The sequence below is a fragment of the Crocodylus siamensis genome, chromosome 2, assembly GCF_052110815.1.
Source record: "Crocodylus siamensis isolate JL-2025a chromosome 2, ASM5211081v1, whole genome shotgun sequence".
Classification (NCBI taxonomy): domain Eukaryota; kingdom Metazoa; phylum Chordata; order Crocodylia; family Crocodylidae; genus Crocodylus; species Crocodylus siamensis.
Genome location: NC_143396.1, coordinates 67,175,789 through 67,203,732, shown reverse-complemented (window position 1 = coordinate 67,203,732; position 27,944 = coordinate 67,175,789). Strand labels below are relative to the sequence as shown.

The window sequence follows — 27,944 nt, the reverse complement described above, 5'->3', positions numbered from 1 at the left end:
TGCTTAAAAATGAACATCAATTTTTAGGCATCAAAATTATATTTAAAAAATTTTGAATTCTGCCAAGCCTGCATAAGTGCATGGATGAAAATGTTATTCATGTTTCATTTATCAGGATGCATAGTTTTCTGTTGTTTTTTTGTGTTTGAAAGCTTATTAAAAGCCAAATCCTGCAATCTATACTCTTGATTCCCCTCAGCTTAAGATGTCTTTGCCTGAACAGTGCTCACAGCATGTAGCTAATTAGTGAAGAATTTTTATAGTATCACATTAATGTTTTCTGTCTGACAAACAGGAGTAGCAAAACGTTCCATAGATGCTATTGGCAGCAATCCAGTGAAGATGGGTATAATAATGAAAAGACTATTGCAAGTTCTTTGTCAAAATACATAGTGCTATGATGCAATTTGTAAACAAATGAAGGCTTTATGAATAATGAGCAGATTATCTTGAATTTATAAGGCAGTAATTGTATTTTTTCTAAGTCACTAGAGCACACCACTTCTCTTCTTTTCAGAGGACTTATTTGAAGTTTTATGAATTAAGAATGTAAGAGAAACAAGTGTCTGCTTTAACTCTTTGGCAAAAATGTTTGGCTCTTAATGCTAAAGGCAGCATATTACTGAAATAACTAGAATGGCCATGTTTTGAAAGACTAATGTGCCAATAAAAACATAATTAGTTTTAGCATTTCACTTTAATTTTTACTTGACTATGGTGTTATCCAAAGTAATGGGCACATCTTTTATTATAGTGTATAGATAAATGTTAAAAAAAATACAATCAATGCCTGTTATTAGTGGCATGTCTGTGACTTGACGTCGTAATGTTGCCAGGTGGATGAAGGTGGGGCAGGGGTCATACCTTATTCAGACTATTTGGCTGTTGCTTTTACAGAGTGTCACCTGAATAGATAAATGGCAGGAAAATGTTGCTGATAAGCAGTTGTTACTCTCACCAGGTGTTGTTGTGGACTGTAGTCAGTTTTAATATCTTGAATTAAATCTAGTGATTCTAGTAGTATTTGCTGTCTAAAAAGTTTCTCAGGTGTTGAAAATAACAAGGTGTCATTTTCTGTTTTCCTATTAATACAGCTTCTGCTTTTTAATTAGTATACTTTTGAGGCATTGCATTCCATTTGGCCAAAGTTAGTTAAACCTCACTCTTTCAGTGATTTAAATTATTTTGGTTGAGCTGCTATCATATTTTTCCATATCCATTCTTCACTTGTCATATATAGTCTTTTCTTCCGTGGTGATGTTCACTGAGTCCGTGCATATTGTTCAGTACTGTTCAGTGCTGTTATAGTACATAGAGGCCCCAATCAAGTCTTGTGGAATTACTGCTGTACACATACACCTATGGGGACAAAACAGAAAAATAAGTGGGAGGAACCGGGGCCCAGAGCGGAAGTTGGTTGTCCAACTTCACAGTAGGCAAGTGACAGAATTGAGAAAAGGATCCAGCTTTTTTAGCCTGCAAGCTCTCTCATCTAAACCAATCTATCTCCTTATTCAAAGGATCAGATTAAGGATTGCTGGTCAGTTAATGACTCGTATGATAGAAAACTGTATATGAAAACTATGGTTTTGTAAAAACTTCCTAAAAAATGTATAGAATTAAATACAGAATGAAACCCTTTTGTTTATTTAATTCAAAAGAAATGTTAATTTTTTTCATTAAATTTTATAGAGCACTTTCCAGAGAGAGCCCATGCACATTTCTCATAGGGTTAAATTAATCTGATTGCCACAGACAAAGTTCTACAAACCCTAAGAATTTAGAAAAGGGGCGGAGCCTCTTGAAGAGAAGGTGCAAATCAGGTTGCCTGTCTTCACTGGATGTCTAGGTCATCTTCCAAGATAGAGACAACCCAACAGGCAAGGGAAGATGGCATTAGTCATGACTGGAGGGGTGTGTAATGACCAGGTTTCCCAAAGGTGTAAACCTTTGTGCTGACCATACTTATTTTATGCCTATTGTTTGTACTGGCTGAGAAATGAATATCCATGTGTTGATTCATTATAATACTAGGAGAACATGAAACATAGTGTCATGGTAATATCTATAATTGTAGTACTTTAAAAAAAAAATTAAACTTGTAAAACAAAAGTAAAGTCCAGTCATAACAATAAATTATATTAAAAAGTTTCAGATTAGTTCAGAATTTTTGAAAATTGATTTTATTTATAAAATGTGCACCCATTTACTTTTGTTATTCAGCTTCAGATGCACAGTATTCATTCAGCTGCTTGCTGTTAAATACTGAGTGTAACCACCAAACTCCCTTCTACTTTCATGTTAGAAATTTTGAGTCTTACTCTCACGCTGTAGCCTCAGTGGAAATCTCTATTCTACTATGAGAGCAGTGTAAAAGAGCCTTAATCCAACTGAAACTAACGCTGTCTGGGTACTTCTTAATTGTGTATTACATGATGGATATGGAGCTTTCAAACACCTGTGAAATATAGGCGACACGTAGGGAGGGGCATGAGGCGGACACGTGCCCCCTCTGATATTGGCTGCTGCCACTGGCTTCTGTGGGCAGTTGCCACTTGCCACCCACCTGTCCTCACCACCGCCACTGGCATCTGCGGGCAGTCTCCGCTCACTGCTTGCCCCTCCGCCCGCCTGCTGCCGCCACCGCCGGTGACTGCAGGCGTTCACTGCTTGTTGCTGACACTGCTGCCTACAAATGTGCCCTCCCACCTGTCTTGCGAGGCACCAGTTGTTCATGTCTGTGAGAGAGAATCCGCTGATGTATGCAGCGTGCACTCATACTTCTGGGCTTGTCTACAAAATCAGTTGTTTATTTCGTATATGGGATATAAAGTGCAAATAATGAAACATGCATAGCAAGCACATAACAAATATACTGTTATTGTACATTAGCGATATGGGTTGTTTGCTAACCAGATCTTTATTTCTAGAGCCAGAGTTGTGAAGAAACTATTGATGAATGCAGCACAAGAATTAATGAACAAGCCAGTTATGCTGTAAATAAACTTCGCCAGCTAAATGACAAACTTGAATATAAGAGACAGGCTCTAAATTCCATGTGTAATTCACCAAAACCCGACAAAAAGGTAACTTCACTATTTTCAGTCTGTTTTTATTTCACTCACTTGCATGATCCCAACAGTACACTGGTACTGTTCCAAAGCGGGCACAATTCCTGCTCCATAGAGTTGTATTCTAAACATACATTAGAGCAGTGGGAGCTAACCTTCGTGGTAGGTGTGCCACAAATTACCACCACAACATCCCTGCGTGCCATGCTGATCCTCTTCTCCTGCCTGGTTTGCTGTTCAGCTTTCTGCTGCTTGTCCTGTTCTCTGTATCCAGTTTTCTGCCCCACTTTCTGCTTCCTTGTACTCTCTGCCTCATCTGGTCTTCTGTTTTCTGACTCCTGCCCTATCTGCCACACATACATCTGCATCTGCAGTCTCACACTGTCAAGGATGATTGTCGTCCATGATTGCTTTATCTGTAGGTCTGAAGATGGGCTAACGAGGCCAATCTAGGGTCGACAGACCGTTTCAATTCAGGCATGTGCTTCTGTGCAGGGTGGGTGGCTCCAGAGCCTGTCCGCTGCTGTGCTTATTATCACCTCCTTGATCTACCATATGCTACAGAGGCTGCCAAAGTGGCATCTATTCTGCAGGCTGGCAGGAGCCTGAAAATGTTTCTTTAACTTTCTTCTATTTGGTAAATGTGTTTTTTATGTGCATCTGCCTCGCTCTTCTCCAGTTAAATGCTTATACAACCATAAGCAAAGAAGCCTGTTCTAGTTACTCTTGCTTCCCCAAAAGCACTATGGCTTTGGGGATCTGGTTTATTACTTAACTTGTGCTCCCTCTGCTGGCTTAAATGGAGCATGATAATACGTTTTCTTAATTAAAGAAAAAAGAATAGCTAAATTGCTTTGCAAATTGCTATTTGTAATCCAGAGGCCATTCTTTTACCACACTGTTTCAAAGTGAAGGCAGGTGAAAAGTCCTACAGTATTGGAACAAAATGTGCCTTAACGTCATTGTTTTTTGCAGTGTGACACCATTTTTTTCTCAAATTTATTTTTTTTTAGGTTTGAAGTGGTAGATCTTGATTAGATTCTGACTAATGTTCAGATTCAAAGATGATTTAGTGCGGTGGTTCAGCTAAGAGCATGCCAGAGTTTTAAGTTCTTAAGATATTTTTTAGCCCTAAGTGGTGGGTGTCTTGTGAAGTCAAGCTCTTCTTTCAAGACTTCTACAAACTTTAGCCAATTGTTCTTAGAATGGCTACTCCTATATTTTCCATGCGGGCAGCAGCTGAGAAGTAGGTATTCAAATCTGAATCCCCTTTCATTCTGCAATTTGAAAGGTTTGAACTTCAGGTTCCAGTTTTTGATCCATCACTGATTTTCTTTTTTTCTGGATGGTGAGCATGCATAATTCACACAAGTCAATGGGAGCTGCAGTTGCTCAGCATCTCTGAAAATAAGGCCATTATTTAATGAATAGCAAAAATATAATTTGTGAGGTATTAACAGATTTATTTAAATTCCCTCCTCAATTTCATATTCATTTGGATACTATTTTTAATTTGACAGATGTTTTCTCATTTGTTTAAATTCTTAAAATGTTGAAAGCAAATGAGTCCACTAATGCTCTGAGAGGAAAAACTCTTTATATAAATGAAGTGACAAAATGTGAAAGGGTAAGAAAACTAGTTATTTGACCTACTTTTAAAGTATTTGTAGTCTGTTGGGGAAAGCTCTGCATTAGATTACCTTTTTATCAAAATCTACCACTTAGTTCTTTATCTTCCTTTTCTGTTTCTGTATAGATTCTGTTTACAATATGTGAACTCAGTAGGATTTGTGCCTCCAGTTTAATCTCACCCAGCATCCTAGCCCACATTGTCATATCCTCAATGACAGCTATGCAAATAAGGAATAAAAAATGTTAATTTCAGATCCATTAGGAACTGGAAGAAAGGATTGAGGGAGACAAATGAAAAATAATAATTTGTAAAAAAACAAAACAAAAAAGCACACCTTTTAATTCCAGTTGTCAACATTACATATTAAACACAGCAGAGATTGCACAAAACGCCTCGACGCAGGAGGAGGGGTGGATGTCGTATACTTGGACTTCAGGAAGGCCTTTGATATGGTATCCCACCCCATACTGGTGAACAAGTTAAGGGGCTGTGACTTGGATTACTGCACAGTCCGGTGGGTGGAGAATTGGCTGGAGGGTCGCACCCAGAGAGTTGTGGTGGATGGGTCGGTTTCGACCTGGAAGAGTGTGGGCAGTGGGGTCCCGCAGGGCTCGGTGCTTGGACCGATACTCTTTAATGTCTTCATCAGCGACTTGGACGAGGGGGTGAAATGTACTCTGTCCAAGTTTGCAGATGACGCTAAGCTATGGGGCGAAGTGGACACGCCGGAGGGCAGGGAACAGCTGCAAGCAGACCTGGACAGGTTAGACAAGTGGGCAGAAAACAACAGAATGCAGTTCAACAAGGAGAAATGCAAAGTGCTGCATCTAGGGAGGAAAAATGTCCAGCACACCTACAGCCTAGGAAATGACCTGCTGGGTGGCACGGAAGTGGAAAGGGATCTTGGAGTCCTAGTGGACTCCAAGATGAACATGAGTCGGCAGTGTGACGAAACCATCAGAAAAGCCAGTGGCACTTTATCGTGCATCAGCAGATGCATGACAAATAGGTCCAAGGAGGTGATACTTCCCCTCTATCGGGCGCTGGTCAGACCGCAGCTGGAGTACTGCGTGCAATTCTGGGCGCCGCACTTCAAGAAGGATGCGGATAACCTGGAGAGGGTCCAGAGAAGGGCCACTCGTATGGTTAAAGGCCTGCAGGCCAAGCCCTACGAGGAGAGATTAGAGAAACTCGACCTTTTCAGCCTCCGCAAGAGAAGGTTGAGAGGCGACCTGGTGGCTGCCTATAAGTTCGTCAGGGGGGCACAGAAGGGAATTGGTGAGTATTTATTCACCAAGGCGCCCCCGGGGGTTACAAGAAATAATGGCCACAAGCTAGAGGAGAGCAGATTTAGATTGGATATTAGGAGGAACTTCTTCACAGTTCGAGTGGCCAAGGTCTGGAACGGGCTCCCAAGGGAGGTGGTGCTCTCCCCTACCCTGGGGGTATTCAAGAGAAGGTTGGATGTGTATCTAGCTGGGGTAATGTAGGCCCAGCACTCTTTCCTGCTTATGCAGGGGGTCGGACTCGATGATCTATTGAGGTCCCTTCCGACCCTAGCATCTATGAATCTATGAATCTATGAAAAATGTAATGCAAAGCACTGCCAGGCAAATGTCCTTTCAAGAATAAGACCCACTGCTACACAGGCTGTCGCAGTCTTACCCTTTGAGTATGTGTCAGTTTTTTTTATTCTGCAGTTGATGCCCAAATATCTTGTGTGTGAGTGTAGAATCTTATGGATAAATGTGTCAATATTATCTAAATGGGGGTTTTATGCCGCCAGTTTTCTTTTTATTAGGTTATATGCAAACTAAAAAAATGCTCTTAGCTCTTGTTTTCATTTGGACATAAATATTTTCCAGGTGAGTTACATTTGGATCTCCATGCACCAGACCCAGTGACTGGAAAGTAAAACTTGTAACTTCTCTTTTCATTCCCTAAGCTGTGAAACAATGCAAAAATTGAACCTAAGGTTGGCATCATGGATCTGATCTGTGGAGCTGAGGCTTCAACAGTACTTTGCCTGTACCACGCTGTGCTAGAGCTGAATGGCCGGGCAGCCAGGCCGGAAGGAGCTTCCTTGTGCTGCCTTGCAGCTGCTGACAGAGAGAAGCAGTAGTGGTGGGCGTGGCTGGGTCCTAACGCTAGCCTGCTAGGACTTGAATTGTGCCATTCTGTCCTGCCACCACAAAATGTTGCCACCTGCTGGAATAAATGATGCGAGGGAAATTCTATCTTTTTTAAATGCTTTTCCTTTAAATTATATGAATTAGTAAGGGAAATAAACTTGTCTTAGAAATATAACTTTTTATGTTTTTATTAAGTATCTTAAAAATATAAAACAAGATTTTCAGGCAAAACATGCCTTACAGTGGTATGGCCGATTTATTACTAACACCATTTCCTATGTAGCCTTAAATGTACAAAAAAGTAAACTGGACAGCTGTAAATGCTATGTAAAACATGCATGAATTCATATACTGGTTGGCTTATAGTTATGAGTATAGTGTATTTACTTGAGAGAATGAAATGTATTTCCTTGTTGATTCCAGTGGTATTATATTTTCAGGGTTCTTTGCCGATAGTCAGAAATATCTATGTAACTAAACCACTGTTATATGATACATTGCACATCTTGAGCAAATCACATCTGTTGTGTCATTTCAGTCTTAACAAATAAACTGTTTGGGCACATGCTCTCTTTTTAGGAAAAAAAAATACCTCCTTGTATTGGTGAACAGTGGCATTTAGCTTATACTTCTGGGCTTTATTTGGATATTCTTTGTCTTTTAGCATTGCTATATGTTTTTGAAATGGAGTCAGTTTATTCTCTGAGCTCCACAACTGTTTACCTATAGTCAGGCTGTAACAGTCCCTATGGATCCTTTATTGATGCTGTTGTTTTCCATAATATCTCATTAATGTTCTTATTAGCTAAAATAACGTGCTCACAAAACGATCTATATTCAGGTACTTGAAAATGGAGATGCCACCACAAGAGGAAGATAGCTGTTTACGCAGAGCATTGTGTACCAGGAATTTAAATGACCCTTCATCATCTTAAAAGAACACAAAAACTTGAATACATGGTAGTAGAATTGCTGTAAATGTGGGTGCACTACATTTGGTGCAAATTGTACAAAAAGAACATGCCCCTCAGACTTGAGTTACCTTAAATACACAGAGTGTCTTGTTTTCTTGACTGCTTTAAGTGCACAATATTTTATACACATTCCCCAATTTTCTTAAAATCATGATGACATGCAGTTTTCTCTCATTGTAAGACACAGCTTGCTTGCTTTTAAGAGCTAACACATTGAAAGGAACTTTGACCTAGTCAGAAAGCCTTTTAAAATGTGTGCGCTTTTTAAAAAAAAAAAACAAAACCAAAAAACCTTAGAAGCCCAACAACAAATAATTCTAGTTTTTGTGGGATCTGCTACATTTTAGTTTTTTGCCCAACTAAGGGTCAAGTGTACCTCCAATGAACTTAAAATGTCCTTTGAAAAGATTCCTGTCCTGAATATCACTTTAGCCTGGTGAGATATTCAGCGTATATTTGAAACTTGGTTTCTATTTTAGTACTGTGAATTGCCTTTTAAGTAATGGAGTGGATTCAGCTAACCTATTTCAGACTGCATAGATAGTACAAAGATGGGATTTTTAATGATTTGCTCTAAGGAATCATTCCTCTCTCCCTTCCTCCCAGGCTTCACCCTCACCCTTTCCATTTCCCAGATATTATCACCAAAGACACCCATGGCCATGTATATGTATCATAAATATTTTCTTACAGATCCTAATTGGTAGCTTTGCCTTGGCAGATTGTTTCAAAGTTGAAGGATGAAATCACTCTTATGGAGAGAGAGCACAGTGACCTTCAGCTACACATTGCAAGAACAGATTGGTGGTGTGAGAACCTTGGCATGTGGAAAGCTTTCATAAAGGCAGGGGAGGTATGGTTTTGCTTTTTCTTCTGGATTAGCTTCAGCTCATGGGGTAATGAAAAAAATGTAGTGGTTACACTCATTTTTCAGTTTTTTATTTTAAAAATCTCTCTTCTAGCTACTACTCCCTACATATCCTTTTATGTTTCTAGATCTTCATGTTGTTTGGTGTTGAAACAGCAGTACCTTTTGAGTGAATTAAGGCACATGTTCAAGTGATGTGGTGTCTAAGGAGCACTGTTGTTTCATCACTGAGGACATCACATCTATGCCTTGTAATCATATGATGCTAATGTACTGAGGTAGTGTTCTCTTACTGGCATACACTGAAGACTTGCTATATTTCATATTACAATATGACGTTTTAAAGGATTAATAGACTCAGGTTCAAAAAAGAATGTCTGAATTCTGAATTTCATGGGGTAATGTGATTATTTTGTTCTGTCCTGATGCAGATTCATATGTTCCTCAGTTTATGACTTGGGCTACCCATCTTTGGCTGAAGATCTACAGACAGCATTACAGAATGTCTTTTTGCAGCTTGTGTTATTCAAACCCATGTACTTTCTTCTTATCAGGGTACACGGGGAAAACTATACTGCATTAAATTGGCAACAAAAGGTGGAGCAGGAAATATTGAAGGTGCAGTTCTTATGAGCATGTTTTATAGAATTATTCAAAATTTTCCAAGTTGGAAAAATATAGGAGTTCAGAGGGTACACAAGATAACATCATTTTCTTCTCTTTAAAGCAGATTTATTGACTTGTTGGAGAGGGGAGCAAAAAAACCCCAACAGCAAACGCCCACAACCCTAGCTCCCATTGGCAGCTATGCAGTCACAACTGCAATTGCACCAGCAGCACTGTGACAAATAGGGAAGAATTGGTGGGGAATGTAGAAGTGGATGGCAACTTGGGCAGCAGCAGCCATGAGATGACTGAGTTTAGGATCCTGAAGGAAAGAGAGCAACAGAGTAAAGACCCTGGACTTCAGAAAATCAGACTTCAATTCACTCAGAGAACTGGTGGGCAGGCTATCATGGGAGGCCTGTCTGAGGGGGAAAGGAGTCCTGGAGAGCTGGTTGCATTTTAAAGAAACCTTACTGAGGGTGCAGGAATGGACTATCCTGATGCACAGGAAAAACTAGCAAGTAGAGGTGCACCGATACATTGGTCCCATATTGGATCAGCACCAATATAAGGAAAATTGACAGTATTGGCAGTCAGCTTTTTTTGGCTGATGTGGCCAGTGATGTTGCCAATAAATGCCCTGTGCATATCTGCAGCTGCAGCACAGCATGCAGGCAACTAGGAATGAAATCTGGCAGTGTGGAGAGCAGCTGGGTTTGGTGGTAAATCTGTTGCGAGGGAAGGGGCATGGAGGGCACAGATTGAGACCCCAGTGGTGAGGGAGGGAGTGGGGCTGGGGCAGGGGCTCGGGCAGGGTGCAGGACAGAGCTGTGAGTGGTTTGTCTGGGTGGGGTATGGGAAGGAAGTGGTGGCTTGCACCACTGCATGCACCCTGGGAAGGCATGGGGGGGCCTGTGCCTCTGAATATGCACGCGGGGTGAGGGTGGGCTGCCACTGCATGCTGGGGGTGGTATAGGGCTCTTCCCGGTGGGGGAGATGGGCTGAGCTGCACTCAGGGCGGGTGGTGGTGGCACTGGGAGGGGGAATACTGTGAATTTTGGGGTGGCCCTCCCAGCAGCCCCTCGCCCCTTCCCCTACAGCAGACTTACCAGCTGGAGGCTGCTTTCCAAGCTGCTGGCTGCATATCAGCAATCCAGACGGGTATTGGCCCATATGGCTCGTTGAAAATTGACCACTGGTATCGGCCCAAAAAATCTTTATCAGTGCACCCCTACTAGCAAGTATGGCAGAAGACCAGCTTGGCTTACCAGGGAACTCTTCAGTGAGCTAAAAGACAAAAAAGGGAAGCTTAAAAGAAGTGTAAAGTTGGATGAGCAGCAATGGAGGCGTATAAGAGTATTGCTCGGGCGTGCCAGGATGAAGCTAGGAAGGCCAAAGCACACTTGGAGTTGCAGCTAGCAAGGGATCTGAAAGATAGTAAGAAGGGTTTCTACAAGTATGTCAGCAACAAGAGACTGAGTTCAGTTGTGGCAGATGATAGAACAAGGAGCAATGGTCTCAAATTGCAGCAAGGGAAGTTTAGATTAGATATTAGGAAAAACTTTATCACTAGGAAGGTAGTAAAGCATTGGGACTAGTTACCTAGAGAAGTGGTAGAATCTCTATCCTTGGAGGGTTTTTTGCCCTGAGTAGACAAAGCTTTGGCTGGGATGATCTAGCTGTGGATGGTCCTGCTTTGAGCAGGAGGTTGGACCAGATGATCGCCTGATGATCCCTTCTAACCCTAACTTTCTACAAATCTAAGACAAATTGAAGTCGTCATTGCCTCTGTGCTCTGGATGCCCACCCACATCATTGTGCTGCTGTCCTGATACCACTGTCTTTGGAGACTGAATATTTTGGTTGTTTTCCAGAAATTGAGAAGAAGGATTAGTGTAACTAGTAGTTGTATAAAGGCAATCTTATCTGAGAGAGACTTGTCATAGCATTCCATACAACAATCTGAGCTGGATTCTCAACTGGTATAAACCACTGCAGCTCCACAGCCAGGTCCATCCCTTGTTGGTCTGTTGGTGTTTCATATTCTGGGGGAGAGACTTTTTCTCTGGTCTGAAATCAGAATGATCAGTTCTAGAGCATAGTCTTTATTTTTAAAAATACTGATTTCACAAAGAATTGTATTTATAGACCTAGAATATGGGGTGAATCTTATACGGGGTGAATCTTACTTCCTTTGTTCATTTGAGCAGTCCCATTAGAAATGGTAAGACTAATAGTCTGAGTTTGATAAGTGGAACTTATTTTCCCTTGAGTTAGGAAGAATAAATGTTCTATGCCAAAAAGCCTTTCATATATTCTTTATATGTTTCAAGGGGCTGGTGAAAGGCCTTCCCATTAGTCATGTCATTATTGACTTACTCTTCAGGGCCATGCAGCTCTGAGGTTTTTTTTACAGAGAACCAGTTGGAAGGGAGGGAACCTTTAGTGAGTCCATCTGTTCTTTTGGCATAGTAACAAAACTAATATTGTTGTTAATAAATCCTTCCCAATGGATGTCTAGACAAGTCTTGAATGTTTTCAGTTAAGAGATTCAACAGCCTTTTTGGTAGCCTGTTCCCTTACCAAGTTTTATTATATTTTTGTTACTGTAGCCCGTAGTCAGAATTTATTTTGTAACTTATCTAATAATATTTTTTTGGTCAACTTTAGAATATTTCTTCAGATGTTTGTAGATAATATGCTTTTTTCCTGTAGATTTCAGCATATTGGTTTGCTGAACTCTTTCCCCATTTTCATTGTTCTCCTGGACTCCTTGTTAACGTGCTTTTCCAAAACTGAAGCTAGAACTGCAGTTAAATCATATCCTTTCTTGTTGTCACCCTTTGGACTTTCTTTCCTGTTGGGAGAAAGATGTATCCATTCCCCTTGTTAGGCTAGCTGTATAATCAGACAGACTGTAAGTTGGAAAATAATAATTTTTTGTGGTGTCTTGAAGCTGCAGAATCACAGCCAAGGGAGGCGAATTAATCATCTAAAAGCATCTAGCGTGCTTGAGTTTTAAATACTGATTCAGTCCTCCTTACTCTAGCTAGCAGTATCTAACTTGAAAGATGTATATACAATCCAAATGACTCTGAACTTTAAGGTCTGTGATGTTATGTCAGGAAGAGAATTATAGAACTTACCACTGGGGCCTGTTTCTGAGAGCACCAATCATTCCCATCATATTCTTTGTACTCTGTCCATTATGGAGGTATTTAAGCACTTCTTCCAAACTGCCAGATCCCAACTGTACAGCAAGATCTAAAATATTACTAAAAAGAAGCACCTTAGTTTGGTGAATTCCATTTCCTTAGCATGTTTTTTTTCTAGCTTGTTGTAGGATTTGAAATTACCCAGGTTATATAATAAGGAAGTTACACTTAGGTTTACAATGAAAAGTCTGGCACCTAAATCGTAATTACCTCTTTATCCATGCATGGTTCCATTCCAGGTGGGGGTGTAAATTCTCATGTATGCAGGGAGTACCTCTTTCACTGGACTATCTCAGAGATTGCTTTTGGGATGAGTTTTACTAAATGTCCTAATTAATAACTTGGACTCAACAGGCATAGGCATACTGATAAAACTTGCTGATGAGGCAAAGCTGGGAGGCACTGGCATGGTGGAGAAAGATTGGGATATCAAACAGGAGGTGCTGGGTGATTTTAGGACTAGATTAATAGAAATTAGATTAAAATCAGTAGCACAAAACATAAGGACATATGCTCTAAGGACCAAGTGCAAGAAGTTCTGCTATGTTTTGATGTTAGAAATTATTGTGGAAAAAAAAATACCAGAGTATAGGTTGACTATGAACCATAAAAAAGACAAATGTGATTTGTCACATTTGCACCAGGATTGCATCAGTCCAGATATTTCTCCAAAGATTGGGAAATATTAATATCATTGCACAGTTCATGGTGAAACCTCATTTATGATCCCATGTGCAATTCTTGTCCCTCATGTTCAAGAAAGATCAACTCAAACTGCCATGGGTTCAGAGAAGGGCTATGAGAGTGACCAGGGGCACAAAAAGTTTACTGTACAAGTGAAATTAAGATCTTGATTTCTTTTGCTTGGCAAAACCAAGACTGAGATGGATTTGATGACCCCTCATTATAACTTTACAGACAGCAAAGGGGGAGAAGGAAGGATGAACCTCCAGGCACAAAGAAATGCTGTTAATGCTAAAAGACAGTATGGGTACAAGAATATATGGTCCACAAGAGACTTTAGCCTAGATTATTAGAAGGTGGTTTCTACCCATGATAGGAGTGAGATTCTGGTACAGGGGGTGAGAAAAAGTGGGATCAGATTATGTAGCTAGGTTTAGATGGTATCTGATCAATTTATGAAAGGGATCATGTGAAGTGGTTGGCCGAGATAACAGGGGAGTGAATTCCTCAAAGGTCTCTTTCAGTCCGTTGTTCCTGTATACTTGCAAGGCAAGTCATTAGTCCAAAACAGCGAATGTAAAGTACTTCAAGCACTCGAAGTGTTCCTTTTTCTGAAAAAGGGATTATGAACGGTGCTGAATATTTCAGGCAGGTGACTGGAATAAACTTTTAACTACATCTGTGTCCTAATAATTAGCATTTAGATGATATTGCATAGGGGCTAGGGACAGACATTAAAAAAGCTGGAGCCTGAACTGATTCAATTTTTGCAGGCAGAGAGGGAATGACTTTTAACCCTCACTCAGAGGGCTGGGTATTCTGGCTGAGAGAAGTTTCATGGAGTCCTGATAGGAAGGTCAGAGGCAGGAGCTCCTTTCTAACCTGTTGAGCTGAGTAGAAGCTGCTTTCTTAGGTTCAAGATCCAGTGTAAAATCAGATTATTCTTCTGATATTTCCTTTTGTTTGTGTATTCTTATATCTATGTATCTCAACATATGGGTGCAGATTTCTTATGTTTGCGTTTGCTTTTATAGTAAACTTGTTATCCATAGTTTTTGATGAATTACTACTGTAAGTGTGATTTCAGAGTCTTTGACCATACAGACAGGCCTTTTCCAAGGAAGAGGGGATCTATTGTTTCTGGGTACAAGGGTGGATTTGCACTGGACAAGGGTGTGATTCTTCTAGCTGGCAAAATCCCCGCTGCTAAAAGCTGGCAAGACCTAGATGAGGTGGGCAAGGGTGATGCACCATTGATCAAGGAGATGACCTTTGGAGCATCTTGGTCTGTTTTCACTGGCCAAGTAGCAAATGTCGAAGTGGGATTTGGGTCTAAAGGGCACCCTGAAGGTTTGAGAGCACCTGTGTCACACTTCTTAAGCTTCTTTACCTGTGTGAGAGCTTATTTTTTGGCGAATATGTAATGCAGGATAATCACTCATTGTCCTACCTCAGACTGAGCCCCTCCATCTTTCATCCCTGAACCTCTAAAAGTGTCTGTGAGAGAATGGGTTTACTGTTAGCTTGAAGAGTAATACATGTTGTGGTAGGGCAAAGAAGGAAGTCTTAGACTCTCACAGAAAATGTCCCTCCTACCCATGAGCAACTGGTGTCTCCTGCATCTGGGAGGGTACCCAGAGAAGCTGCTGATGGCAGCAGCCCTGTTGGGGGGGCACCAGCCATGCTGACAACATCAGTGTCAGTCATCAGGGTGGGCACATGCACCCCCTACAAGTTGCCTATGCTCCTACCCATTCCCTCTTGCTTGCACCAAGGGAGTTCCAGTTCAACCAACTCTCCTGGTCTCATCTGTGACAGTATGGCATGAGGAAACAGGCTGTCTTTCAGGTAGCTGTGTTCAAAACCATGCAAGACTTTAGACGTTAAAACCAGCCTCTTGAATTCTCTGTGGCTGCTTATTGAGATATTGCGAGCTACTGTCAGATATTTGTCTCATACACATTCTACACAAAGATGAGTTTCCCAAGAATCATGTGCAGCCCAAGGAAGGGACATTACAAACAATATTTTCCTAGTGTGATTTAGATGAAGATTTATATCTATTTTAACGATATGCCATTTACAGTCCTGGCGTAGTAATTGTGGGATCTGCCTGCCATTAACATTTATAAAATTTGTCCTACTTTTGCAGTTTTCCCAGGAGATGCATCATCAAATGAATGTTATAGTTCTTACTGACCTTAATTGGGTTAGTTAAAAGATACCTTCTTAGCAATTAAAATTGCTTGAAAAGCCAAAAAACCCCTCTTCTATTTATATTATATATAAAAGTTCCTTCAGTCTCTGAGAGGATGTACTATAATTACGTTTTAACCTGTTTCCTATTCATACACTAGCTAAGGTAACCATTTTGCTGTGTTCTTTTATTTTTATATAGATGTACTGAATGTTGTCGCCATGGAAGGGCAAAGTGTATAGCTTTCGCAATACCAACCAGACCTCCAAATGCAGGCATTAATTTATATTTAATTTGGTGTGGCATATCAGTACCATAGATTTTAAATATTGATTTCATTAAAGGCTTCTACACGGGAGCTACTTCAAGTATACTTAGTGAGATAAAGGCAAGATAACATAGGTGTACTTTTTAAAAACTTATTAAAAACAAAGAAAACAGTTGGTTAGGAGAGGGAATGTGACATCTTGGTTGATGCAAGAGAACTGGAGCTAAAAATCTTAATTCTGTTTGTAGCATTGCTGCCAATCTTCTCCGTTTGCTTGAGAGAGTTTATTTAAAGCCCTTTCTTTCTTCATCTGTAAAATGCAGATGATAATACATACTCTGTGGGGTCGTTGTATGTCTCAGTTCTTCATAAGTGCATAGGATATGAACATTCTAGTAGTAGGCAGCAATTGCTCTGCATGCATGCAGAGCTCAAAAAGGAAAGGTGAACAGAAGTTAGCACATGGCGGCATTCACCTAGCACAGTCAACAGTATAGACATTGCTGTGTTTTGTGTGTGTATGTCTCAAGGCAGGGCAAGCTGAGATAGAATAGTTGTTAAAATATGAAGAACAAGAAACTACTTAAGAAAAGCCTAGAAAAAAGTTAAGTGTCAGTACAGAATAAGAAAAGGCAATTAGATTTTTTTGAGCTGGAATTGAACCTGAATGGAGAGACTTGTTATTGGAACACTACGACAGTGGATCCCTGCAGTGACTTACAAAATGACAATAAGGTGCTTAGAAAAAAAGGTGGTGCAAAAGTTGAAACCTGTTCAATAAAAAGGGGAAGGTTATATGTCACCATAGGGAGAGAGAGAGAGAGCAAATGCACATGAAAAGTGAATCAAATACTGAAGAACTTAAATAACAAAGGGATGCATCTGTCTTAAGAAGAGATGTAAAATGGATTCTGCTAATGACGGGTAGTATGACAAGGCTGTTGACAAAGACAAAAAATGGTGGTTAACTGAGAGACAATTGAGGGCTGACCCACAATATCCCAGGTTAGGTTTAGTCCAGTGAAGCATAGCTTGGTATGAGACCTCTAAACTTCAGTGGAGAGCATTAAACTGTGATGATGATCATAAATTTACATGCCAGTTGTATGCAGGTTAAATGTTTCAATACTTACTTTTTTAGTAATTCATATGTTCCTTCTCTCATCCAAGGTTGTAGAAGAGAATGGGGAGCAAGTGCCCTGCTACTCTGTCATGGTGAGTTTACAAGAAGCTGGTGGAGCTGAAGCTAAGAACTGGACTGTTCCCAGGAAGCTCAGCGAGTTTCAAAATCTACACCGGAAACTCAGTGAGGTATGAAAAAGTCTCTCAGAAGTGGATTTGTCCTACTAAAATGCTAGGATTTTCCAGTTTTAAATGTGCAAGAAGAACAGTACTTTAAAAAAAAGTTACAACTGCCACCTTTAACTTGGAAAAATAGAAATCTTGACTTTAATGATGAAACTTTTTTTTTTACAAAGTAAAAAAAGCTGTTTCTGTTAATGAGCAAGAATAATATTAAAAGGTGGATGGAAATGTGTTTATAAGCCTTGGATGCTGGTGAGATTATTAGGTTCTTGATAAACAAGTTTATCTTGATGATACACTGGTGCAGTAAGAGAAGGACTTGGAAGAGATGGTTGTGTAGGAGGTGATACAGGAAATAGAACACAATTAGTTTTCTGAAATGGCAATGCATACAGGCTGAAATTTTGGGATGGAAGGATAGATGACAGGCAGTGCTTAAAAGGAAGTCTGAAGTCATGGACGCTTATAGTGCCAAAAGTGCTGTAGCAATTTACAGTGCTACCGAAGTGTAGTATTATCAGGGATGTACATTTGTGTATAGCTCCCTGGTTGGCACATTGCAAAGGTGCTCTGAAAGTGTGCTTTCCAATCAGGGGGCAATGGAGGATTGCTCCTCTGCTCCCTCAGCCCCAGGGGAGCCTGTCAGTAATTGGTGGGCAGCAGCTTAGTTCCCTGGCAGGCTACCATGAAGCCAGCCACTCTCCCTTCACCCCCTTCCGCCCTCCCCACCCTCCCCCAGCCTCTTGGAGCGGGTGGAGGAGAGCAGATCAATTCTGAGATGCTGGGAGTGCAAGCACGGCATTGCTAAATTATTCCATTTGAAGTGAGGGTTATCTCCTAACACCTCCTATTTTGAATAGGTTAGTACATTCCAGTGATTTGCAACTGTTGCAGGTAAACTTGTGATACCACCTCTAGTGGGTAGTTATGGACTAGGGGATACCACCCCTAGTGGGTAGCATGTGACTATACAGACATTACATGTGGTCATGGGTAGATCAAGGAGTTTTTGAAGTGGGGTTGGGAGTAGCAATAGGCACTGCATCCCAGCTTCTTCACCCCAGGCAGGCAGACTGCTTTGTAGGACCAACAGCAGGAACTTTCTTTTAAGTACCCAAATTAGGAAAATCCCCCGTCTCCTTCCCCAGCTGTCAGCATCCCTGCATCATGCCCCCTCTTCTTCCATTTGCCCCTTCCTCTACCCAGGTTGGCTGCCAGTGTTCTGGGTTGTTCCGGGGGTGGGGATCCTGATTCCCTGGCTCAGCAGGGGAGGCAGCGGAGATAGCAGGTGGAATCCTTCTTTCTGCCCGGTCCCCCACATGCTGCTGTCCCCTGCTGAGCCTGGACTCAGAGGCTCTGAACTCCCAGCCCACCACTATCTTGTCAAACCACAACTCTCCCAGTTCATTTCATACCAGGCTCAGCACAAGACAGCAGGAGACGAGTTTGATGTCTATGCTTGCTCCCAGGCTGGCAGGGAACACCCAAGGAACCAGACAGAGAAGGAAGCTCCCACTGCTGTTGCTGTGGCCACTATTCTTAGCTGGAGCAGGCAGGAGCAGCTCTAGAACATCTCTTCCCTGGCCCGCTTGTCCCCACACATCAAGAACAGCAGTAGTGGGGCAGCTGTGCTGTTGAGGGTGGAGGGGAAGGGGTGGGTGCCAAGAATTTGAGATGAAGGGATGGGATTTTTACCTGATTTTGGATTTTAAAAATCTTCACCGTTGCTTCTAGTGTAGTCCAAAAGGACAGGGGGATGTGTGGGGGGGTGCATCCAAGGCACTAATCCATTCTGGATCCACTCCTGCATGTGGTAATATAAAACGTGGGTGGTGTTTCTGCCTTTTATGCCAGCTGACTTGGGCCCTTGATGTCATAGTTGACTTTTGTGTTTATGGTCCATGACTTACGGACATTGTTTGTAACGAGGAGGGGCTTCTGCCTAGGTCTCTTTCCTCTTCTGTCTCTGCTTAATCTCTTGTCCTGTTTGTTGTAACTTCTCTGTCTGCTCTAACTGAACTAACTTAATATCTTAATAGTTTGTATTCTGCACTGCCATATGAGACCCTGGCTTGAATGCTGGGCTTGGTCTTTTACTCGCAAAGGAAAGAGCAGCTTGTGAGAGAGTACTTGGGGAAAGAAAGTGGTTCATCTTACTTTGCAGCACTCCTTTGTCTGAATTTGGGATTGGTAGTTAGAGGACTCTACCACATTTGCCATGTCAGCCCCGGGTGGGTAAGGGAAAGAATTCCTCAGGTCACCCAGAGGAATGGGAAAGAGACAGGAAAATTAGATGGAGTTCTTTCATTTTTATTTTGATCCAAAACCATGTCTGCATGTTGTCTATACATGTGTATTTAAATTGAGATGGAAAAATATAACATTCTTTGTCTTTTCTCCTGCCTAGTGTTTTCCTTCATTAAAGAAAGTTCAGTTGCCTTCTCTCAGCAAACTGCCCTTCAAGTCTGTAGATCAGAAATTCATGGAGAAGTCCAAGAACCAGTTAAATAACTTTCTACAGGTAAGAAACAGACTGTGTGCACTCCTGAAGAGTGGAAAACTCTTATTAAGGATCAGAGTTTCAAAGCGATTTATGGTTGCTCTTATTTTATGCTGCTAGGGCCTGAAATACAAAGTAGCTTGTAAATTGAACAGAACTTAACTCCACCTTCAAATGTTAGGAGAAAAAATCTTATTTCTTTATATTTATCACTCTTACGCAAACCCTGGAAAATCCTGTTGCAGTCACTGTGGTCTCCTTTCATCTCCCTCTCTGGGGTTACCAGAAAACGCATGCGCATCATCCTTCTCTGACTCATTCTACAAATCTGCACTTCACGGTATTTCCTCTGAGAGCGTTCCGGGTGGTGTCACACGTTCAACTTAACATTTACTAAACTCAGTTAAAATGTGAGCAGATGCACTTTCAGGCACCTTTAATGTGTGTTAAATGCCCCCATGGCATTGCAAAGTTATTCCATTTGAAGTGAGGGTAATCTCCAAACACCTCCTTCTTTTAATAGGTTACTACATTCCAGTTACTTGCAACTGTTGCAAGTGAACATATGACACCACCCTGAGTGGATTGTTATGGAGTCCTTTTCCTAAGTGGATCTCTGGGTTTGAGGTACTGTTGGAACCGTTTCTGTTTCACACAAATAGAAACCTGCAAAGAGGGTCAGTGAGAGAGTGCAGGAAATTGACATTTTCAATGTACTGATGACACACAGCTGTATATCTCTCTTTGTCTGATTTGAATGATGAAGTCCAATGCCTTAGCTATCGTCTAAGCTAGCCATGGAGAAGAGTGGGCTAAGAACTCAATACCGAGAAAGCAGAGGAGATGATAGGAAAGCAGTCTGAGAAAATGCTGAAGGATGCATCAGAATTGTTAAGGAGATAGATCTGTCATTAGTTACAAGGAGTCAAAACATATCAGTGTTCTTTGGACCACAGCTGCTGTTAGTTGATCATATCTCATACCTCAGCTGACCCAGACAGCATTTAGCCATCTTCATCTGATTAAGCAATGGTGATCTAGTTACTTTTATCCACACTTTTTCCACTCCAGAGTTAGATTATTGCAGTGTCCCCTGTATGTTTCCATACCTTAAAACCATGCATCGGCTGAAGTTGGGGTCCCTGTGGAATCAGGGTACAGCAGTTCACATATTAATTAGCATTTTTTGCTGGGAGCACATGACACCTGTGCGATTGGAACTGTGCTGGCTGCCTGCTCCTCTCTGTGTGAGGTTTAAAGTGCTGGCTTATGACCTATAAATCTAAAATGATAGAGAAATAGGGCTGGAAGAGATCTCTAGAGGTCATCTAGTCTAACTCCCTTCCTGAGGTAGGATCATCCCTATCCAAACCATTTTATACAATCCATAATCTAAACTGTACATACAACTGCCATCAACCCTGACATAACACAGATTTAACACCCTAATCTGCCACAGGTAAAGCAGGAAAACCATAGCAACTAACTTCCTGCTTCTATGAAATGTCAGTATATGCTCAAGAGGTCCTGGGTAGAAAAAAGCCCTAAGTTACTTTGGACCAGTGCTGCCTGACTCTTCAGGTACCATATTGCCATTGCTGAAGTCAACAGGAAGACTCAAATTGGGGTCCTTTCTCTGCCATTGGGAAAGAGAAGAGGTCTGGCAAGGCCTTTTCACTGTGAGGATTGTAGAACTTGTTCCTTGCTTTGTCCAAAATAGCCCAAATATGTCAAAAGGCCCCTGTTTGAGAAGGTTTCCAGAGAGGTTGGGGTGTACTTCCTAGATAGTGAAGAGGTAGTTGGCCAGCTGCGTGACGTGGGTGAATTCTGTGGAACTGATATATTTTACTTCTGACATTTAAAATTAGTTGCATTGATCATATGACTAATGAAGTTAAGGCAAGGCTGGGTAAAATATGGCCCACGGGCCAGATTTGGCCTGCCAAGCACCTTCATCCAGCTCACGGTGCCCACCAGCAAATTGTGCCCTGCCCAGCCCTTCTGCCCACAAGGATGCGAGTGAGGTGCCCACATGTACACACAGCCCCAAAGTACCCGATTGCTTTGGTCCCACCCTCATGGGCAGAAGGTACCGGCTGGCCAACATGCAGCTTCCACGTGGGGTTGTTGCTGCTGCTGTCTCTGACACTGCTGCAGTCCCGGGGACCCGCTCTGCTTTCATATGCTCCTGCTGGCTCTGGGCAGCAGGTAGGAAAGTGGCAGGGACATGGCTGCAGCTGGGTGGGAGCTCTGAGTGCGGGGTTGGGGCTGGAGCTGGTGGCAGTGCAGAGCTCAGTTGGGCAGCATATGGGTGTGAGGGATGGTTGGAGGTGTGGGTACACCCTCAACACTGCCCCCACACTCCTCCCCCATGGTGCACAGCCCCAGCAAGTGGTGGCAGCAGCAACAGGTGCCTGGCGGGGTCTGGCTCTGGCCAGTGCTGCACATTGCAGCGAGAGGCACAACCACTGCTAGGCCTCCTGTATCGCTGGTGCTCCCTGCCACTCGCATGCAGCCCCTACGGTCGCACAGCATGGGAGGGAAGCCCCACATGCTGGATCCGGCTGGCTTCCCTGCCGGTGCTGTGCAGCACCGGAGAGAAGTCTCAGGTGCTGGAGCTGGCTGGCTTCTTAGTCCCACAGGGGCTAACTTCCCCTGCAGTGCAGCCTCAGTGGGGAAGGCAGCTGGCTCCAGTGCCTGAGGATTCTCTCTGGTGCTGCGCGGCCCTGGCAGGGAGGGCAGCTGGCTTCAGTATGTAGGGCTTTCCTTCCATGCTGTGAGTGCAGGGGCTATGCACAATTGGTATGAAGCACCAGCAATACTGACAGCCCAGTGGAGGTTGTGCCCCTCCTTGAGATGTGCAGCACTGGCCAGAGCTGCGCCCCACCAGGCACCTGAGCCCTGAGCGCCCTGCCTGCTGCTGCGCCATGCCATGGGGGGTATGTGGGCAGGTCCCCACATCCCCCACTTTCCCTCGCACCCAACACCTTGCCGCCACAACCCCTCACATATACAAACCCCCAACATACCCTATGTCCCCCCACACACAACCACACCCCCTCACATCCTACCATACATACCCCCCATACACACCCATAACACACACCATACATACCCCACCATACACCCCTCTCCACAGTAAACAAAACTAAGAATTTATTTTTTAGTTATGCAGTCACCTCTATATACACTACACAAGCACAAATCATGACAAAAATACATTTTGCAATAAAATTAAAGTGTTATAGTAGGTGTTTGACTTTGTGTCTGATCTGGTTTTTTTCTGGCTCTAAGATGGTGTACCCCCCTCCCCCCCTAGGGTATTTCTGCAGGGTGAAGGGAGGGGCTTCCTGTGGCAAAGGTCAGGCTTAGGGGGTGGGACTTCCAGTCCCAAGATGGCAACTAGGGGCGGGGCAGCTGTCAAGGGGCGGGGCTACCCATGGGGCCCTGACAGCTCACCAAACCTCATTAAGCGGCCCTTCAGCCAAATAAAGCCCGCCCCTGTGTTAGCCTACAATAAGCATTTCTATTGTTACAAATTAAGTAAATTAAATAAAAGATACTTTTAGGTAACAAAGCTTTTAGAAGTGGCTGTAATTTTATTTCACAAGGTGAAATTGTATTTGTCCTCAGGTAGCAGCAAACAAAAGATGTTACTCCATGCAGAGGTAAATCACAAGTCCTCAGGGCCCATCTATGTCTAACATTGGTTTTGTTTAAAAGTATGCTATTTGATTAAATGATTAAAAATGCTGTGGTAGAATTCAGAGTTTGACTAGAAGGCCACTTGTGAGTCAGAACAATTACATCAGTAACTTCATTTGTATGAAAAATATGTTCTTGGACCTTAGAGTAACAATCCTAGCTTTTGTTTGGTTTTCCAGTAGCTTTTTAATATAATCGGTTGTTGTAAAACGGAAAGGTTTATTTCCCTCCAGAGGTAATATAATTGCATGTTTATAATCTTTGAAAAGTAGAATATTGCTGAACTGGAGCTGAGCACTATTAAAATTTAATGCAAACTCTCTCTCTTCCTTTTTTTGAAATGATGAGCAGATTTCAGACCTTCAGTGTTTGCCATTTCATTGTTCTGTCTAAAGGCATCTTTAAAAAGTAGCAGGGGTGGTTTGAAATATGACTGTAATTGCAAATCTTACTGCATTTTCTTTAGGTGTCGTCACTGCCCTTATAAATACTTGAGTTTTTAATACTAAACTTACGTCTTTTCCTTCCTACCCTTTCTGTATCTTCTGTGCTGGAATAGTCTAGCTACCCATCACACTCTATTGCTTGTGTCCAAATGCCCTGTCTTCCACCCTTGTAAACTTTTGGTGCACACTACTCTTTTCTGCTTTACAAAAACATTTCCTCTCTGTGCCTATTCTGCTCCTCTGCTTCTCATTCCTGCTGCAAATTCCCTCTTCTCATACTTGCGTCCCATACAAGGAGCTAGTTCTTTACAGGTTTCCCTGCAGACTGATTTAATTAGGTAGAAAAACAAGGCAGTCGGGCATCTCCAAATTAATTTTTCTACTGCAAAATAAAATGGAAACGGCAGCCTGGCTGCAGGCAAGAGTTTAGCAGGTGGGGAATTACAGTAGTGCTTGCTAAGGCGATGACTTGTTGGTAACGAATCTAAGAAGGTCAAGGGACATAGAAAGCGCTCCAAAAATAAGCTCTTTGTCAGAATTTTACTTTAATTGTGATTATGCTCAGAACAGTGATCATGTAAAAATAGCTCCTTCTTACTCAATCAGCATGTGCTGTGTGTAGGAGCCCAGAAAGCAGTGCAAGAGCAAGCTGGATTCTATTCTAGGTCATGCTTTATTACCAGAATTGTCAATCAAGAACCTAGTTCCCCTCACATGTATGTTGGCCTAACTCAATAGTAAATCCATTGCAATGGTAAGTCTGCTACTAGTGTAAGTGGGGGAAGTTCTGTCTCTGGGCTTTTCTTTCTTTATTTATGGGGAAGTACAAGCTGGGGAAAAATCATTTTAACTGTGACATCTAAAATTTGAACTTCTGGCATATAGGTTTTTAGAAAACATCCATCTAGTGGCAAGTTAGTGTAGTCTGTCAATGATTGAGAGAATGAATTTAGAGCCCTGCAATGTCATCTCAGTTTTACATTTTAATTAAAAACATTTTCAAACAAATTATCTACAAACTAATCTACCTAGTGTAAGGACACTATCTATTTTGAAAAGAGAATTTTAACATTTAAAAATGCTATTAATTTGGAAAAATTACAGTTTCAGTAAGATGTGTTAGCATTGATGCAAAGTTAGCTTTTTTTTTCACTATGCATCTCAGTAGTGTATTCATCACTGATTCTGGACAGGGCTGACTCACCTTATTGCTTAAATCATGTTTAATTGCTATGTTTTGAATAATCTGCATATTTTTCTTCCACAGAAACTTCTTTCCGATGAAAGATTATGTCAGAGTGAAGCACTTTATGCCTTTTTGAGTCCTTCCCCCGAGCACCTCAAAGTTATTGATGTGCAGGGAAAGAAATCTTCCTTTTCACTCTCATCATTTCTTGAGAGATTTCCTGGTGATTTGTTTTCTCATCAAGAGGTGAGTGGTAGAAAAGTAATCTTCCTAGATTTAATAATCTGTCCAGAATAAGCAGGACATGTCATTAATATAGTCTACTTGATTGACAGTTAATATTGGAAGACGTTGCTTAATTTGCTCTAAGCGAACCAGGGATAAGAGATGAGAGTGCTCTACTAAATTCGAATTAATTTACGAATAAACATGTTTTTGTACCTGTGGGCAAATCTATAATATAGACAGTTGTCTAAATTGCATATTTCAAGTTTAATGAAATCGCATCAGTCTGAGACCTTTTCTTGCTAGCAAGGCTTCAGACATGGAAGCCTTATTTTATTGCGGGCAGCTTTGCTGTCATCTGCATTTGAAAGGCAAAATCAATTACTCTTCATGCAGGACTTATAGACAGCAGTGAATTCCATCAGGAGAAAGAAAATCACTTAAACCATTTCAGATGCTGCAGGGCCAGTTCAGTGCAAGATTTCATCATTTTATTTAATAGAGATGATTTTTGATGAAGTGAAACATCTCTGCAAATCAACCATTTTCTTGTTTTCCTTCTTCATAACTGGCCATCATGCTTTTGACTCTCATGGTTCTCTGATAAACTGTTCAATGTCACCACCTGTAGTTTCCTTCTTCTCTCCCCCATATAGTCTTCCCAAACTAATAGGATGCAGTATACCTCTGAAATAAAGGATGTTCACACCCAAGATCAAGCAAATAAAATTCAGAGATGTAGCATCCTTTTGTAAAATTGTTCTGCTCCCACTTCCGGGACTGCAGTAACCCTCGTTTCTCAAATGTCTGAACTGCAAAGGTGCACTGGTTGGTGGATCTACAGTGGCTGTCATCTGCCTTGTGCTCTTTTATCTTGTCCCATACATATCCCCTACCTCTTAATATGAGAAAATGTGAAGGGTGTCCTCAAATAATTGCCTCTGCAACATGCAAAGGATGCAGATCACCACTTCTGTTTAATGGGCTTCTCAAGTCTTGCCTTCGTGCAAAAAATTATATTAGTTCTTCTGTGTCTGAGGCCCTGTATGGCTCTGAAAGAGGTTTCGTTAACTTGGAGAGGTCCTGAGATGCCAGTGCCATATCCTTCTCTGTGCTTCTAAAGTGCATCTAGAGTACTTCTCAATCCAGAATGAAATCTCCATGGAGATGAAAGGGGATGAAGAAACTGAGCCAATTCCTTCAAAAGTGAATGAAGATAGTGCTGCCTAAAGTTAGTCCTTGCAGAACTAAAGTGCTGAGGAAGACCTTCAGCTTTTTGAGAACCTTCTCAATCACTGTCCTCCTAATAAGTTCAAAGTGTTATTCAAGGCAAAGGAAAGTTGCAAAAAAGTAGGATCATGTTTCTTCAGGGATGTGTAGAGTTTGCTTCATTCAGAAGAATGTGATTTCCAGGAGTCCCTCTGATATTAAATTTCACAAAGAAATCAAAGCTGTTGTGCACATGATAGATGTCCTGGAGATATCCCAATGATTAGCTCCATTTAAGTTTCCAGTATCCTATGATTTTATCTATCATGGGGGAAATTTAGGAAGAGAAAGGACCATTTCTGCTCTCTAAGGTGCAAGCCCGCTCCTAGTAGGCTTGAGCCCTAGATGAGAGTAAGCCTGCAGAAATTGTGCTGGTACTTCCCACTATCTAGGAAAGGAGGCGGCAGCGTTTTGGAGCAGAATGGGTGCTTTAACAGAACTTAGCTCTGAGTGTGGGCTTTTGCCCACCCAGTCTATGTTGCCACAGCTTCATTCACTGCCATCTCTTCAGTGCTGCCATAGCCACTTATCCCTGCTGCCAGTCACAGCACTGTTAAAACCTTTCAGCTCTGCAGGGCCAGATACAATGGCTCTGAGGGCCGGATCTACCTTGCAAGCTGTAGATTGCCAACCCCTGATCTAGCCTGTCTTTTTGACGACTGCTGATAAACTCCTGATGCAAAACTGGCTTTGACAAAGAACATCAGTAGGGCCAGGAAAAGAACTTGGGAAGTCTTGAACTTGGGAGCCCATCTTTTTGACTTGGCTGTCACATCTTGTACTGAGCCATAAAAAGTCTGTATCTTTCAGAATGAAACAAAGAATAGCCCATTAACTGGAATTACAAAGAATAGCCCATTAATTGGAATTACAATACACATGATGTCATCATGCCAAGCAGTTTTTATTGTCTATTTTGTGCGTTAAATGTTCTAGATACACCAGCTGCAAGAAACCCTTTCCATCCTCTTCTAACTCTTCCTTTTATGAGGCATGTCACTTCAGGCTATCACTTTTGAAAGTTGCAGTTCTGTTGTGTGTTATAGACAGTGTTTGGATATCAGTGCACTCCTGAGAAACGTAGTGCTGTGAAGTATAGTAGTAGGCAACTGTCATAACTGTTTTACTTACACAAGGAGGTCTTTTTTCAACTTATCAGGCATTACCTAATTCTGCATATTTCTGCTTTTAAAAGTATAAATTAAATCATACTTGTACCTAGATACTAAATTAATAGAAATACATCACGTCAAAGACGGCAGATCAGAAACTGTTTTGTCTTCTGGAAAATTCTTGTCTCACTGCAAATTTAACTGCAGTTGCATTGCTAAAATAGAAATGTCTCTTCTGCTGTTTATTGTACTGAAATAAAAAATAGACCTTCACTTGGAAGCCCTGGGCTACAAATATGGGGTTTCTTTCTTATTTTAACTAAAAAGGTGGACAACCCAAGCTCATTTCAAGTTCTTGATCTTAGGTGCTCTTTTATTTTGTACAGTATGAGCATTTACTACATTTTCTATTTTTTCTCATCTTTACAATTTCTAGAGGAATACGCTTCCATGTTGTGACATTTTTTTTCTTGGTCATCGCTCATACTGCATAAATGTATAAATTTGTTATAATTTTTCAGGTATAAAATCTAATTATTGGAGATTTG

At 41.6% G+C, this 27,944-nt stretch overlaps 1 protein-coding gene across 2 annotated transcripts in view; it reads left to right on the top strand.

Moving 5' to 3' along the window:
* SNX25 (sorting nexin 25) overlaps window positions 1–27,944 on the top strand; it is a 144,601-nt gene that overhangs the window by 101,046 nt on the left and 15,611 nt on the right. For both annotated transcript variants that reach the window (XM_090036087.1, XM_090036088.1), the window contains exons 10-14: window positions 2,931–3,086; window positions 8,532–8,663; window positions 16,819–16,959; window positions 19,361–19,474; window positions 24,872–25,036. In XM_090036087.1, coding sequence (XP_089892213.1) covers window positions 2,931–3,086; window positions 8,532–8,663; window positions 16,819–16,959; window positions 19,361–19,474; window positions 24,872–25,036 — 708 coding nt within the window. The remainder of the gene's footprint in view (window positions 1–2,930; window positions 3,087–8,531; window positions 8,664–16,818; window positions 16,960–19,360; window positions 19,475–24,871; window positions 25,037–27,944) is intronic.